At 40.6% G+C, this 16,706-nt stretch overlaps 1 protein-coding gene across 2 annotated transcripts in view; it reads left to right on the forward strand.

Annotated features, from left to right (window-relative positions):
- The first annotated feature begins 3,191 nt into the window (after positions 1–3,191).
- fam91a1 (family with sequence similarity 91 member A1) overlaps positions 3,192–16,706 on the forward strand; it is a 29,930-nt gene continuing 16,415 nt past the window's right edge. The window contains exons 1-13 of one of the 2 annotated variants that reach the window (XM_003444148.5): positions 3,192–3,508; positions 4,631–4,715; positions 5,513–5,664; positions 7,048–7,105; positions 9,395–9,462; positions 10,102–10,215; positions 10,908–10,998; positions 11,455–11,517; positions 12,680–12,786; positions 12,927–12,965; positions 15,296–15,408; positions 15,706–15,815; positions 16,340–16,452. In XM_003444148.5, coding sequence (XP_003444196.2) covers positions 3,437–3,508; positions 4,631–4,715; positions 5,513–5,664; positions 7,048–7,105; positions 9,395–9,462; positions 10,102–10,215; positions 10,908–10,998; positions 11,455–11,517; positions 12,680–12,786; positions 12,927–12,965; positions 15,296–15,408; positions 15,706–15,815; positions 16,340–16,452 — 1,185 coding nt within the window. In that variant the 5' untranslated portion in view covers positions 3,192–3,436. The remainder of the gene's footprint in view (positions 3,509–4,630; positions 4,716–5,512; positions 5,665–7,047; positions 7,106–9,394; positions 9,463–10,101; positions 10,216–10,907; positions 10,999–11,454; positions 11,518–12,679; positions 12,787–12,926; positions 12,966–15,295; positions 15,409–15,705; positions 15,816–16,339; positions 16,453–16,706) is intronic. The other variant, XM_005478546.4, reaches the window with a different exon arrangement.

A 16,706-nucleotide genomic window follows, 5' to 3' on the forward strand; every position in this document is an offset into this window, starting at 1 on the left:
TAATGAGTATAAAATGATGCAAAAAAATGCAGGCTACCTGTTTTGTAGCATTTGTGCACCTGTAGCACCTTATGAAACCATTCTTTCTTCTTTTTAATTTCATGACAGTACATAACTTACATCCAAAAAAGCTGAACTACATGCCTGGCAATCACCTAGCAACGGGCTACAGTCACTCATTTTTAGTACATAAACATCTGCCAGCCTATTTTTGAAAAACAGACCAAAAACTACTAGGATCAGCATTTACTACTTTCAAAAATACATGCAAATTTAAAAGGACGTAATACATTACAGAGAAGTGTTTTGTTGATAGCGATCGGTGACTCTGAAAGTTGAGGCCTGGACCTCAGTGCATTAGCAGGAGGAGAGTTAACTGTGAGGCTCATAAAATTACAAGCAGTTTATTAGTTAATCACTTTTTGTGACTCCCCCGTGTGTACTCAGAGTGTGAGTGAGTCTTACAATAATAAGTACTGTCTCTAGAGGAATTACATGATCAGTACATAAAGAATAGCTGTTGTAAGAAATTTAAAAAATTGATTATTAGACATTATTTTATTAATAAAACAAGCTGCTGCTGCTGTGAGAAGACATCATGTCAGATGGTTTGAAATGTAAATAAAGTTGACAGCTTGTTTCCTTTCCTTTTTATTATTTACATTAAACACACGCAGAGGAGTAAAGCTCAGGGTTACAGAAGGTCTGATCGCTGTTCACAAAGCAAATATGTCCTCTGCAGCTCACAGCAGTAATCAGGTTAGGTATTTATTTTAAGGTGAGTCATTGTTTGCTGTTGCATGGCTACAGCAGATCATACTTAGGCTTCCCCTTGCTGTTAAATCCCACTTTAACCCCTGCACATTAAAGCCTTGAGACTATGGAGAACTTTAACAGTATATTTTTAAAAATGTATATTTAATTAAAAAAAAGGAAACACTATTCTTCCACCTCTATGCTTCTAGTTTAGAAACAATGTGTGTTTTCACAGCTTTTATATCATACTGTAGCCTTAGATGAGGTGTTTCACAAGCAGACAACGCTTTATTTTAAGAGATCACACGCCAAAGAAGGCTGGGGAACACTGTTACAGAAATAGGCTGCAAAGATTTCCTTTCCTTCAGAGATCAGATTGAGCCTGTTGTGATATTTTTTCAAATCAATCTTGTGTGACTTTACAGAGACATTTAAACCTTCTTTTCCTTATATTATCTGTGAGCTATAATGTCATGAGGATTCTCAATCTGCAGCCCCTTTCTGCACTCCATGGAGTTATGCCGGTTGTCTGCCAGGGAGATGAATTACTGTCATGTTTGCTTAGCGGCATATGACAGGGAACTGAAGTTACGTGCAGGCAGATTGAATGACATAGCTGCAAGAAAGTGAGCTGTCAGCAAGCCAGATATCATGACCCAAGAGCAGAAGCCACTTTGGTGTTGCAGTGAAATCTTACACTGAATCACCAGTCACTAAGTGATAGTTTCATGCTTACAGGTCGGATTCCTGTAAGAACAAAACTGCAAATCAAACAAAAAACAACTCGTAAAAACTCCAGGTCAAGGTGCAGGGACAGATTTATGATTTTCTATTTTTAGTTAATCATACCGGTTTCAAACCTGAATTTTGCTTTTGTTTCTGCTGCTGAATAATGATCACATTAACCACTCACTGAAATATTGAAATATACTGTATATATTTTCTGACCAGAATGAAGATATGATAACAGACCTACTGGGACAGAAGGTATATTATCACACTAAGGGCTTTTTTATGGTGTGAAAATGAGAGAAAGACAGATTGGAGGACCTAAAAAATGAATGAATTTCTTTTCCAAAACGTAGTCCAGGTGATAGAAGTGTTTTAATAGATCATTTTGGCTTTGCACTTTTATGTCTCACAGGGAAACGATGGCAGCATTTCCAGCTACTTAACCTAATTATAACGCCCTGTGTTAAAGATGACTGTGTAGTTAAACCACCAATCCAGAGTTGTGCAGATGCAAACCTGACAGTTTGCATGTAGAACATGCAGGTAGAACAGGAGATTAAATGAGATAATTTATGTTTTTAACCAAATTTATCTGCAAGTATTGCACTGTGTTTTATTGTATTGTCTTTCTGTGAAGCTATAGTTGGTCATAAGTGGGACGATGATACTATGACAACATGTTGCCCACAGTTTGTGAATGTGAATGTTTGATACACAGGGGAGACTTGTAGAAAAAAGTGTTATGAGTACTGAAATTGGTTAGAAATAATATAAATGTATATGTACCAGACCATTTATCAACACCTATAGTATTGTTATATGCTACATCAAAATATCTGTGTCTGTGTGTATTATCATAATTTTTATATTTCAGTAATGCCCCCCCCCCCCCCCCCCCCCCCCCCCCCCCCCCCCCCCCAAGCTAACAAAGAGGAAGCAATAATAAGATACTGCTGTATCAATATTATGCCCCACACTAAATGCAAATACTCACAGTGTGAGTGTGAAAAATATGCTCATAGCCTACAGACATATATAATATTTACTCCAGTTTGTGCAGGATTCCAAAAACTTGCAGAGCCCTGCAGGTTTAGACTATTCCTTAGACTTTTCCCTCAAACAAAAGAATATATTTTCTGCATCATCAGTGATATGGACGGGCTCTGGGGGATGGAGGCCCATCCAAAAATGTCACTGTGCCTCTCAGCTGATTTTTTCTGACACTAAAGTCATATGGTTTAGTCATGAAAATTTTAACACATGTTATCGTAGTAACAACAAAGTAACAACAAAGCCCATGTTAATTATTTGGTTATTATTATTATTTGGTTATTATTGTCTCTGTGGAACTAAGAAGGTTATTGCTTTAAAGCTTTAAAGCACTGCTTTAAAGACAGCTTGAGCATGACCTCAAATGAGACTTATTAAAACAAATTATGTTATGCTGCACTCCCCAGTCAAAGTGGCCCATCCAGTCAGTCAGACACGGCCCTGACTCTCTGGTTTTAAAGCTTCACGTCTTCATTAGGAATAAAACAGGCTGCTGTGGGGGTGGAAAATGCTCCACGAGTGCTAAAAATGCTAAAAAATTAATAATGCAGTAATAATCGCACTTTAAGGATAAACCATTGATTCGGACGGCGCTAACATCATCTCTCATTTGAAACCCCGCTCTCTCCAGCTCCATTCAGCTCCACGGTCACTCCTTAACAGGAAGTGACGAAAGTAGCCACGAGCGTGACGAACGGCTCTTTCGAAAATACAACAAGGAAGTTACGGTTTATTGTGAAGGAAAATAATCGCTGGAGAAAAAAAATCTCCTAAAACCGGGGGTCCCTTCGCTCGGTTGCTGGGTGTCCGGGGGGGACGAGGTCACCGTGGACTTTCCCGAGAGCCCGTTTCCGATCGTCTCGAGGAATTCTGCTTGTAGCCAGCTAGCTAGCTAGCGATGAACACGGACGTGGAATTTCACATCAGGCAGAATTACCCGTGGAACAAGCTCCCAGCTAACGTCAAACAGGTACCGACTTCTAACGTTTCCTGTGGGTACGGAGAGAGGGGGGACACCGCAAGGGGAACCTGTCAATGTCACCGGGGCTGCTCTCTGTCATACTGGCAGCTGTCAGTGTCGCACTGCTCGCTCCCCGTCCTCTGCAGGGGCTTCACCATCCAGCCGGAGCCATAACTGACCATCATTACACTCCAGCTACTGAAGCCACACTGGCATCACATGACAGTTTGTTTGATTGGGTGGGGGTGGGGGGCACCACATGATTTTAGAGCGTGTATGGCACCCGCACATACGGCTTTTACGTAGTTGTGCCTGGTGCATTTAATGCTATTGAAATGTGCTGTTACAGTTAGTCAGTAAAATGCATGACCCCCCTTCTCTTCTTGTGCCACTACGCCAACATGTCTCGGTGAAGAGGAGGTGGGTGGATGAGCTGTTTGAGCTGCTGCATCCTCATGCACCCTCTGAAAAGTTGGATTACTCATCAGAAACAGTGAGACTCCAGGGGCCCCTGGTGTACACATCTGGCCTGATGTGCACAATATAACAAGTTTTCTCTCTCTCAAAACAGCTTCAGATACAATATTGAGCTTATGCCCCAATTCCATTGTTAATTTTTATTTAATTTAAAATATCTTTGCTCATTTTTTGTGTGAGTTAACATGAATCCAGGGGCTACCGTGGCTCTAAAACCTGTGGATTACATCATGACTTTGACACATAAACTGTTCAGTGAGGATCAGACAGGTTATTGCTGATATCTGATCTGCTTAAGGTCATTATTGGTCCAATACCAACCGGTGTATTGGCCTTGTAAGTAACTAGAAGTATGCTGTAGGCTGTAGGTATGCGCTACCAAAGCGCAAAATCAAGCTCAAGATGATGCTTCTTGTTTTATTACCTGCCTCCTAGCCTGTGTCAAATTCAAATCCCTCATTGCATCTTTGCAATTAATATGGTTTCACACGTTTCTCAACACATATGACATCACATCTAATAGCAGCAAATATTCCAGTATGGAAAAATATTTCACAGACAGCTGGAGAACAGGAGGTTTAAAAGAGGCACTGTTTGGTTTCACCCCCTGGCACATTAATGTGGTCTCACCTGTTCATTTTCCTTTCTCTGCAGAGTTTGGGGAACTCTCAGCGCGAGTATGAGAAGCAAGTGCTCCTGTACAGCATCCGCAACCAGCTGCGATTCCGCAATAACCTAGGTGAGCAATATTACCCCCCCCCACACACAGCAGTGGTAAACATACAGTGTGAGCGACATGATGTTTGAGTGTTAGATTAAAAGACAGACAGCGGTTTGTGGCAGGATAAATATAACCCCACCAGAGAGTGCTTGATGATGGGCAAAAACTTTCTCACCATACCACCTTGCAGAGAAACATACCCTAGTGCCATTTTATCATTGCAGTAAGACTTCTGATTTTATAAAAGTCTATGGGAAAACAGCACTAAGCTTCATGGCTCTGTGACCTCAGTAAACACTTCTCTGATGGAACTGTAATCCCACTCTCTGCTTTCAAAGCAAATTCAGCAAAACACAATGTTTATTTTGTAAATTATGGTCATAATTAGGAGGATAAACCAGGGCACGGCTATTGGATCCTGCTTGTCAGTTAGCGAGTGAGCATGCAGTGTCCTCTGGTTCCCAGTTAGAACTAACTTTCACTCATTATGTCAGGTTTCAAAAAAAGTTACAGCAAAAACAGTAAGCTCAAGGGTTAAAAATGGGACTTCACTCACCTGTGGGTGATGTCTTATTAGCTCTGTCCATGTTTTGTTCTGCCTTTGGTGTTGATCATAGGATTATCCTTCATATTTGTCCTGAAAAGGTAATATACAACTGAAAATACTTGTACTGTTAATAATCATACAGTGGCTAAACATGTGTATGTACCTGTATAATAAAGTGCATTATGTATTACATCGAATCACTTTAGTGATGTTGATGTTGAGATCATTTCTGTATGTGCACTCTGACTGCTGTTTGTTTTCTGAGCAGTGCGCCATGTGAGGAAGGATGAGCGCAAATATTATGAGGAGCTTCTGAAGTACAGCCGGGACCACCTGATGCTGTACCCCTACCACCTGTCTGACATCATGGTCAAAGGGCTACGAGTCACTCCGTTCTCGTATTACATAGGAATCATGGAGGTAAGCAACTCATGCTGCGTTGAAGAGTGCAATACCAGAGCATTAACTTTGCTCCCATTATCATAATCTCTGTGAACAGCCTCTCGTACACCTGAACATCTGTCGTTCTGTCAGTTCCCGTTGGTTTTAGAACAATGAGGCAGGTAAACCCAGAAGAACAGAGCAGACATACTTATTGTTCAACGGCAAAGGTTTTCTTATTGACTGAAAACATGCAGTCTCTGCTCATTTAAAATGAACAATGTCTTCAGTTTTTGGCATCCCTGGGAATGAGTGCAGGAACTGCAGGGACAAAACAAGGAATCCAAAAGACCAATACAAGTAGAGGGATCTGAGCTTTTCACAGCTCCCAGCTGTTTAGTTCAATGTGCTTTTGTTGCATGAATAGTACGAGTATACGGCATTGTTTGGTACACCTGAGTAGATGTGCTGGATTATTATGGTCAGCCTGCATAAAGGATAAATGGGTGTATTGTCATTGGCTACAATGATTGTGTGTTAGTTCATTTTTAACCTAAAAGGTAAGATTGAGGACGTCATAAGACATTGTGTAGCTTTAGAGAATAATATGCTATGTTTCCTATGTTCCCCAGATCTGGCATCAGTCAGGCACTAGGTGTCAGTCAGCGTCTAGTAAAGCCTCGTCTACCAGCTCAGGGAGACGCACGGGATTGATCCCAGGGCAAACACACCCGGGGAAAATCTTTGCTGTTTGCTCTGCAGTCAGTCTGGGCTTTGCCTGCACGACAGCTCACACTCACTGATAAAGCAGAGAGAACCAGTCTGTCAGGGAGAACGGTTCTCCTTGACTTTTGGCATTTTCATTTAGATTGCAAAGACTGAGCCCTTGTGTTCACAGGACTGGAGATGGAAAATAATGCATTTGTAATTTGATTACTTCAATTTTGTGCCTGACTACATAGTTGGTGTAATTTCTTTATACAGCGTGCTCTCAGATGTATTTCCATTACCACAACTCTGTGTGCAGATACCAACTGTCACATTCGATTGTTCCACATTTAGTGTACTTCCCATTTCATAGGACAGATGTGGCTAATGTTCTTTTACCCTAACCTATAAATACATGTAAAGGAACAGCATTTATTTTTCAGCTCACTGAGAGGGGTTTCACCCACTTTCTGCTGCACGCTAAACCAAACTTGACTGAGCTTTAATTGTGACCACTAAATTGCCAAAGGCTATGTCATATTCTGATAATCCGTCTTAAGCACTTAATGAAAACTTGGAGTTGAAATTAGCACGGCTGCTCAGATCTGCTAATCCTGTTATTAATCACAGACAGGGGACATAAAAAGGGGAGAACAAAATTAGTTTAATTCTTCTTTTTCTCCTTTCTCCTCTTTTTTTTCTTTGCACCTCCAGGATATTATGAACAGTGAGAAGAGTTACGACTCCTTGCCCAACTTCACTGCAGCTGACTGTGAGTTTTTTTTCTTCTCTTCTACGCTTTTAAAATGGCTCGACTGTCTCTGGCTCCCCAACTTTCCCAGTTCTTGTTTAATTTTTTTTTCTTAGTGATTGTTTATTTTTATTATTGAATGGTTATTAAAGGATCCAGATTTTAGGAAGATTAGGGGTGAGAATAAGAGTCGGGAGCTCACTGGAGAGGCCCTTCAAACCTCTTTACAGATCTTTTTCGGTTGCGTGTCTTTTCTGTGTTATTCTTGGTGCGTATCAGTTCCTTTGTACTTGTGAGTGTTACCTGTACCAAAACTGATCTCTTATTAATTTCTAACATGATTGACAGAAAGTTAATCAGCAGCTATTTTGATATTAAGTTAGTTGTGTAAGTAATTTCTTTTGGCAAACATTCATCCCCCCCATTTTTATTAATTAAAAACTGAATACATTTTTATTTTCTGTCATTTTTCACACCAAGCAGTTAATCAAGAGAAATAATTGGCAGTTTATTTTACTTAATTTCTATTTCTTTTTTCTATTTAGGGGAGACAGCTTGTGTAACACATCACATTTGAAAGATAAATTAAAGCAACGTGTCAAAAATGTTTCTCAGAAAATCTGGCTTTTTAAAAGCTGATGATAAAGATGAAGATTGGCACCCTGGCTTTTAGGCATGAGTAGCACATGTTGTTTGTCTCTGTACAGTTTTCTCGACTCATTTTTCTGAGTGTTTTTAGTGTGTTTTGGTTCTTGAATATTGGAGGTTTAAGGCTTCTTAGTAAAACTGCTGTTAATTCTCTCAAAGCCCAAACCCTGCTGTGGTTTTGTTGTTTTATTACAGGAATGCTTTTGTAACCCGCTTATTAAATTCAATAACAAACCTAAATAATTGCTTTGTGTTTCCATAACCAAACCAGAGCATTGCCATGGGGTTTTAATTGGCTGGTGTAAATGCCATTTAATTATAATGAAAATTGCTTTTCCCCCTAAAAAATGGCCTCATTTCTGAGGGCCCGCATTTCTGAGGAATGACTGTGGAGCCTGATTAAAATTAGTTAAAAGTCACGGGCACTGGTTGTGTCTTTGACTTTTAGTTGTCAGCTGAAATGGGCTTTGGTGTTGACTAGTGAGTGGCTCAGTCCTGGCAGTGCAGGACCTTCATGCCGTGGAAGCAGAAGGTTGCCAGCAGGCGATCGTAGCCGTACTCGGAGGGGCCTCACTCCACTAATCTCTCTGGAGGAGGTCTGGAAGTGTGTCATGCAGAAGTGGGCGGATGGAGAGGCAGTGAGAGTATGTGAGAGAGAGAGTTTTACGTGGGTGGATGTTTGTGTGTTGTGTCTGTGTCTCGGTGAAGCAGCAGGGTGCAAGTGTAGGATTCTGCGATCTTACTCGTTCCTGTTTGCGTTGGCACCTGTCCCAGCACTTTTTACTCTGCCCCCTGCAACCCAGCGCAGCACAGGGGAGAGGAGGGGACAAGGTGGGAGTTTTAGACAAATATGAATATTTTAGTGTAACATGAAACTTTTTGCTACATGGCCCAGAATTCCCTCAGATTCAGAAAATATGTGTTCGTTTGATTAGAGATAAATATGCATGCACACGCTTACTCTTGTTATCTCTGTCTGCCTGTTGGGGGCTGGATTGTGTGTGTGTGTGTCTCAGGCAGTTGTATTGGAGAAGGTGTGTGGGACTTGTTTGGGATTTGTTTGGATTTGCACAAACTTTGAACAAACCTCATGAAGGTTTTTTTACTGAAATAACTTTTATTGAAAGAAGTTGGAAAAACACTAAAAAGGAACTGATTCTCAAACTTTCCTTCTTGACGAACTTCTTAACTAATTACAAGAAGCCAGACTGAAAATTGCAGAATCATTGCAGCCAGGGTAGACTGGATAAAAGTATTGAGCCTCCTACACATTACACCTACAGGAGCTGCTCAGCCATGGAGATCCATACCGGGAAGCTCCTGGTGCACAGTTATTGTGCTGATGTTAATGTCAGAGGAGGTTTGAAGCTGCAGTTACTGATTCAGGAGAGCGTTAGTGACTTTTATGCACCATGTGCCTCAGCACTCTTGTTCCTAAAAACTTCCACGTTGCAATAATACCACTTAAAACTGACTGTTGAATATTTAGGAGGGAATAAATTTCAGAAAGTGGCTTGTTGCAAATCCAATAATAAAAGTACCACATTTAAATTTAGTGAGCTCTTTTGGGAAACTGATTCCTTCACAATTTTTGGTAAAGGCAGACTTGATTTTATACACCTGTGATAAGTTGACTGGCTCATGTTTCCAACCATCCCACAGGTCTAAGGCTACTTGGCATTGGGAGAAACCAGTACATCGACCTGATGAACCAGTGCAGGTCCTCCAAAGTAAGATGTCATTAACATGTATTTAAGGTGTTTTATTACACCTGTGGTGTTTTTAGTCTATTTAGGCGGAACGAAGCCAGGTATACTTTGCAATCTGGGGCCCGACAGTGTACCATAGATGGTTAGTAAAGTCACTACGGACTAGCAACTTGAATTAAAGGAAATTCTCCTTTTTTGCTTTATTTACTTTGATTGCTCCGGACACGTCTAATCAATAAGCAGACTAAACAGTCACACATGGTTTGTAGTGACACATACTGGCTCACGTGAAGTTTTTTTCCTCTGTGAAATGATATCAAATGAAGCCAGACCACAGGAAAAAGCTACAAGTTAAACAAAATCAAACTACGGGTGTAAAAACGGCCTGAAAATGAGTCATAAGAGTGGTACAGAATGTATTTAATGGGTGATGTTCAAGTGCATTTAAAATTCATATTTTTAATACTATCGTCTTCCAATCTGCAATTTAAAGTATAAAATCATCTTCACAGATGATCTTAACAGTTTGCACATATGGGTGCAAATTGATATTTCTTTAGTTTGTCCATCTTTGTAGTTGGAATATTAATATCTTTAACTTTTCTCACCTCACTTGCTAATTGCTGAGCCCTCTTTAATAATCTTTGTCTCCACCTTTAGAAATTCTTCCGCAGGAAAACAGCACGGGACCTACTGCCGGCCAAACCAGTCGAGATCTCCGTGGAGCCGTGGTGGGTGGCACAGACAGGCTACATCACCGAGGACGACATAAGGGTGCGACAGAAATTTTCTTTTTGATCTGCTTCAATTAAATAACTTACAATAAAATCCTGTCGTTTTTTTATAGAAAGCTCAGTGTCAAAAATCACATATTTGCCTCAAGCTCTTTACAACTGTACTGAATACATACAGTGATGTGGTTTAAGGTACAGACAGTCCAAGGAAACCTGGGTGAACATAGGTAGGGAGGATGAGAAAGCTTGGATCCTCATGTTGGAAGTTTAGCATAATTCTGTCTGTTTAGATGTTTATTTGTCATAGGAAGGGTAGCATACGCATGTAGAGAAGAAGAAACAACATGAAATGAATGTAGTGAAGACGATGAAGAATTACCGGTGTAATGTTTTTGTTTTCAACCTAAAAAATAAATGAGAGAATAATTCTGGTGAATTTTTTATTCCCAGCTTTTATTGAAGTCCATGCACATTAATCACATCAAGCTACAGCTGTTCATGACAGGAGCCCCTGCCCTGTTTGTATAGTTTCAAAAGATAGAAAACCCCCCAACAATTCTTCTAACAATTCTTTTTTTCCGCAAGAAAAATGAAGAAACAGAAATCAACACATAATGTATAGATGGATTACCATGGGTGCTTTTTTTTTTTTTTTTTTTAACCCTTTTTTGAAGTATATTTCTGTGGTACAGGTGTGCACTAATGTCATCTGTTTACTGGATCAACTTGCAGATCTGTTCTCCCTCTGAGAAGAAAGCCATTGATAAGATGATAGATTCTGGTCCTCAGCTGGCCGGATCCATGGAGTACAACGTGGTCTTAAGTGAGCATCATACTCAGTTCTATTTGCTCGTGCTCAACCATAAATTAGGTGGCAAATGTTTAAATCTTGTTAGTTGTTTATAGTAAGAACAGATTCAGTCTTACCTCAGTGTGTTGGACTGATTTTCGGAGGTGAAGCACAGGGATGAAGGTTGTGTTCTTGCAACTTAGATGTTAATTAGAGATCAGTTTGAGTGTGATGAACCTCTACACAGGAGTGCTGGTAACTGAGTGGCATCAAATAGAATAAAATGCACTGAGACGCTTTGCAATCTGAATACGTGTAGATGTTGTGATGAGATTTTTATCGGGTTGAAGTTTTACCAGCATAATATTATTCTACTCTGATGAAGCAGTAACTGCACAGGTTCTGTCATAATATTAGGTTTATCCACATAGAAATAGCAACTGCAAATATACAAAGAGAGTATTTTATACTGTTTTTTCTCTGCTGTAGGTTTGTACAACCGGGGATTCATCTACTTAGATGTTCCCATATCTGATGACAGCTGCATCTCAGGTACACCTGTGTGTGTGTGTGTGTGTGTGTGTTTAAACATCCCTTCTGTTGTCTTCTGCTAAGAAACTTTGCAGTCTAAATATTGAACATAACTGAAATGTTAAAAGCTAAACAAGTATTATGGGAATGAATTTGCACTGATCTGAAATCACGTGTTATAAGGGTATTACAGACACAGTACTGTGCAAAAGTTTTAAGCTAACCTGAGATTCTTTATGTTTTGCTTAAAGAAACCAGATTTTCTTTTGGACATTGGCAGCTTTTTTGCTCATTTTCACTCCAGTCCTTATAACTTACCATTTTCAGAGGAATGCTTGTGTTTGTTAAGCCAGTTAACACCTGATCTGTGAATCATTCAAGCACAAAAAAGCATCTAACTCCAATATGTGTCTACACATACCAGGCTGCTGTGCGAAGAGCTAATTTTAAATTGTATCTTTTGTTATTTTGTTACTGTCAGCCTGTCTCAAAAACACTTCTTTCGTTCCCATTTCTATAGTCGAAAAATGAAAAATGTCAAACATGACACAGTTTGACAGACATAAAATAGTGTTTTTGCACCAACAAGATGATTCCCAAACAACTATTAGTTGAAAACCTGGCATAGCCCAGCATGAGATGAACAATATCTTCAAGTCATGTCTTTAAGAAATACGAAAAATCCAGCAAAGACCTGACACAGGACCTGACAGATGGCATTTCAGTTGATAAATCTACTGCTCACTGAAGCCTCATCAGAAATGGTCTCAATGGAAGGATAGCTGTCAAATAGGAGAAAAGGCTGAGGTTTGCCAAATTACACAAGAACTGGACTGAAGATCAGTGGGAACAGGTCTGTGGCGCTCAGATCAGCGAGGGCTTAAAACACGGTGGAGGCTCTGTCGTGGTAATTTGATGGAATTATAAATCAGATTTTGATCCACCAACGCAATTCATACCTGCATAGAAAAACACACATTGGGAAACACAATCAGGCATGGATTGGCCTCCCCAGAGCTCGGATCTCAACATTGTTGAAGCAGTGTGGGATCAATATGGGAAATGAGGAGGTCAGTCTACACGTTTGCACAGTACTGTAGTGTATTTAAAAAGAAGGCAACGGAATCAGTTCTGTGTTTGAAGAGTTGCTGAACAGTTGTTGGTCACTGTTTGTGTCTTTCAGTGCCCCCACTGGAAGGGTTTGTCATGAACCGGGTCCAGGGTGATTACTTTGAAACGCTTCTGTACAAAATCTTTGTGTCCATCGATGAGCAAACAAACGTAGCAGAGGTAGGCTTTAGAAATGTGTTTCATTACCCTCTGGCTGCTGCGATCATAGTGAGAGAGTGTGTGTGTTTGTTTATTGATCAACATTTCAACCAAACCCTTTTTTTCTGTCTCCTGATCCTGCCTCCCTCTGCGCTTCCCAGCTGGCAAATGTGTTGGAGATCGACTTGGACTTAGTGAAGGTAGGCATCTGCTCATCCTACTGTAACTGAAGTGCAGTTTTTCAGAAGAGAAATGGGGAAACGGTAGATCTGAGAAATATGTCTTTCAAAATTTTCACAGAAAAATGCAGAAGTAATTTTCTACGGTTCCACTGTTGCTTTAGAAGAGATTTGTTAAACGTACTTCTCGCTTCTCTTTGTTTGCAAAGACACATGGCAGAGCAGCGTTTATACTGAATGAAAGAAAGGGAGCAGCTTGTTTTGAAAAATATGTTTTGCTGCATTATGTTTCGAAAAATAGGAATTTGCTTTTCAAGGACGTGACGTTGTTAAATTTGGGTGATGGCATTTTGTCTGATAAGCAGCTATCACATCGCATCTTTGTTTTCTTGGCATTTCAGAGACTAACTCTGAGGGGGGAAAAAAGTTTTGATAATATGTAGCCAAGTGAGGAGACATTTCAGCACAATTTGGCCGTTTCGGTTTGGATACACACTCACGCAGACGTGTACCTGAGCGCCACGATTACATCCATCATGACCCATGACTCCACCAGAGGGGCTGAGCGGCATCATTCCTGTTGAATTGCTGCTCCGGTTTGACCCCCCCCCCCCCCCCCCCCACCCAGTTTCCTATTCACTTTCTATCAGGCACGGACCTAAACTCTGCCACAGTGTTATGACCTTTTGTGTGGAGAGCTGCACTCCATCATCACTCGGTCCCATCTCATTGGTGCAACTGAAAAGCAGCACTTAGGAGAAGTGGTTGAAGGCAGCGATTTAAAGCGAGTCTCCAGCAGAAGGCCTGTAGCTTCTGAGATGATTGAGATGTCTGAGAGGTCTCCATTGTGCAGAAACTTTTCCCATCCTGACTTGAGTTTGAACTTTCCTCCTGTGCAATAACCACTTTATGGCCTAAGCCATTTGAAAGAAACTTCCTCCCAGGGCCTCTTTTGATATGATAAGAGGATGACTAGTTGACCTCAGCTTGCACCTCTCGGGTGTAAAGGTGTGAAAAGCAATCAAGCTCACTATGCTCATGTCTGAGTAAAAGAGTTAACAGCATGGCGAGTTGATGACTGTAGAAGTGGAGGAAATAATGAAAAGGCCAGACAGCTGTACAGTACTACCTTTCTTTTTTCTTCAGTGTTTGAGACCAGTTGAGTCAGCAGCCAGTAATTGCTTTTTTTTCTCTCCCCTTTTTTTAAATAGGTCCTACTGGGCATTAAAAGAGCATCATCCAAAAGACTATTCAGATTGCTTTTAGTCACTTTGAGACTCTCACAAGGCATCTCTGCTTACAGTATAATTTGACAATGTAATTTCAAACCCTCTTAAAGCCATTCAAACTGAGGGGGTTGGTTTTCTTGGGCTACACGTTTTTATGACATTTGTCCATCTTTGCACTGAAACGGTTGACTTTTTTTTTGACTATACAGTTGTTTTTTTCAGGATTTTTAATTTAACAATCAGAATGCTTGTTGTTTTTTTTCTGTTGATATGTAGATTAAAATGTTAAATGAGGTCTAAATTAAAATATCTTGCTAATAAACTCTTTAAAAGTTTGTAATTTGTATGGATATAACTGCTTGAACCTAGACAGCGTAGTTTTGAGTTACACTTACTACTGCAGGGTGGATTTCTGTACTACAAAAGAAAATTTAGTCAGAAAATGTCAGCGGTAAAGCTAAGGGCGATGTCGTCATCAGAGATTGCACCATCGCACATGCGGGAAGAAATGTTTCCCAGAAGAGAGAGATAAAAATACCAAATTTTCTGGTGACGGTCTCAAGACATTTTAGAGCAAAATCTGTAACCCACTTTTCTTCTTTCCTCACCTTATTATTGTAACTCTCTCTCTGTTGTATCACTATCACACTCAACAACCACTTCTTTAGATACACTTTACCAGCACTTGGTTGGACTTCTTTTGCTTTCAGAACAGCCTTAATGGCAGTAAAGGGGTTGACATGGTTAGCAGCAATAATCAGATAGGCTGTGTGGTGTTTAAATAATGCTTAGTGGGTCTAAAGCATCCAAAGTGAGCCAGAAAGTCTCCCCCACACAATTACATCATCGCCACCAGCCTGAACCCTTACAAAGCAGGATGGATCCATGCTTTCATGTTGTTTACACCAAATTCTCACCCTACCATTTGAATGTTACAGCAGAAATCGAGGCTCATTAGACCAGGAAACGTTTTTCCATACAGGCGTTACATGTCTGCCATGTGACTGGGAGCAGTTAAACAGGTGTACCTAATAAAGTGGCTGATAAGTGTACATATGGTTTCAGATATGTTATTTGTGGGATCAAACATCATTTGCTCGTGCTTCTCCTGTGTTTTATCAGAACGCAGTGTCCATGTACTGTCGCCTCGGCTTCGCCGTGAAGAAAGGTCAGGTGTTCAGCTCAGACCAGCTCCACCCCACCTGGAAGAATGCCCCATCTGTTAACAGGCTCAAGTATGTGTTGTCATCAGTCAGTCAGCGAAACACCATCTGAAACCTCAGTGTAGTGCAATTTGTTGAAACACATTTTTACATTTACACAGTTAAGCACACGAAAAACCAACATTTTAATTGAAGCTTCGAGCATTTGAGACTCCAGAAACTGCCACACACCAACATTATTCTTATAAAAATTCAATGCCATCAATGTTTAATGAGTTTTAATTTCCCCAGCTTTAGGACATGATGAACTACTAGGGTTGTTTAATTGTGTGCGTGTGGTGACAGTGTCCTTTATGTACTCTGTTGTAGGAGCACTATGGACCCCCAGAAGATGCTGCTGTCCTGGGAGCAGGGCAGTCCTGTAATGGAGGGAGGCTCCTCAGCCACAGATACAGACACCACTAGCCTGGAAGACCAAGGTCTGTATACACACGCACACACACACACACACACACACACACACACACACACACACACACACACACACACACACACACACAGGCATATTCTGCAGTGTATGCAAATGCTGATGTGCACACATGGAGCACTTTATGATTGCTACTTCAGAAGTTTGAAGCAGCAGTGTTAATTAATCCCTAAGAAAGCTCAGTCATGTTTCTGAAACTCATTCTCACATTAATAGGTGTTTGTCTAAAACATTCTCATATTTAAACTGATTTTAACTTTGTTTTACATGTTAAGGTGGCACTGTTGATTTGCTTAAGTGGCTATTGTCATATAAGTGACTGCTGATCAATCACATCCCCATGTGAATCAGGCCTGTTTGATAGAGAAAGGCTTTCGTTTTCATCTTCTAAATGCAATTAATCGTAAAAACACTAGTTTATTTCCTGAGTTTTAAAAGAATAACTTGTATTTAGCTGTGCTGTTAGACTTGCTGCAGTATGCATGAGTGGTACAGCATATTTTTATGTCTCTGTAGCAGACACAGCTAGCGTTAGCAGCCTGAGCATCCCAGCTGCACCCACCAAGAGGATCGCCTTCCTTTTTGACTCGACCCTTACAGCCTTCCTGATGATGGGCAACTTATCGCCGGTAAGTGAAAGCGTGTGGACGTGAAGGCTTCACGTCAGTGGAAGTGGGGTAGGGTGGCGTAACAAGCATAAGATAAAGATAGTGGGTGTGCTGTGATCTCTCAGAAGGAAAATATGCATCAATGCAGTGTTGCTCATGCATGTGAGTTCTGCTGCTCGCTGAATGGTGCAGAGGGATATTTGCCTCAGTCTGAACTGGAATATGAGCGTTTTTTTAATTTGGAAAAATAAAATCTCTGTGTCTAAATTTCTGAA

Source organism: Oreochromis niloticus, linkage group LG22 (assembly GCF_001858045.2).
Source record: "Oreochromis niloticus isolate F11D_XX linkage group LG22, O_niloticus_UMD_NMBU, whole genome shotgun sequence".
Taxonomy (NCBI): Eukaryota; Metazoa; Chordata; class Actinopteri; order Cichliformes; family Cichlidae; genus Oreochromis; species Oreochromis niloticus.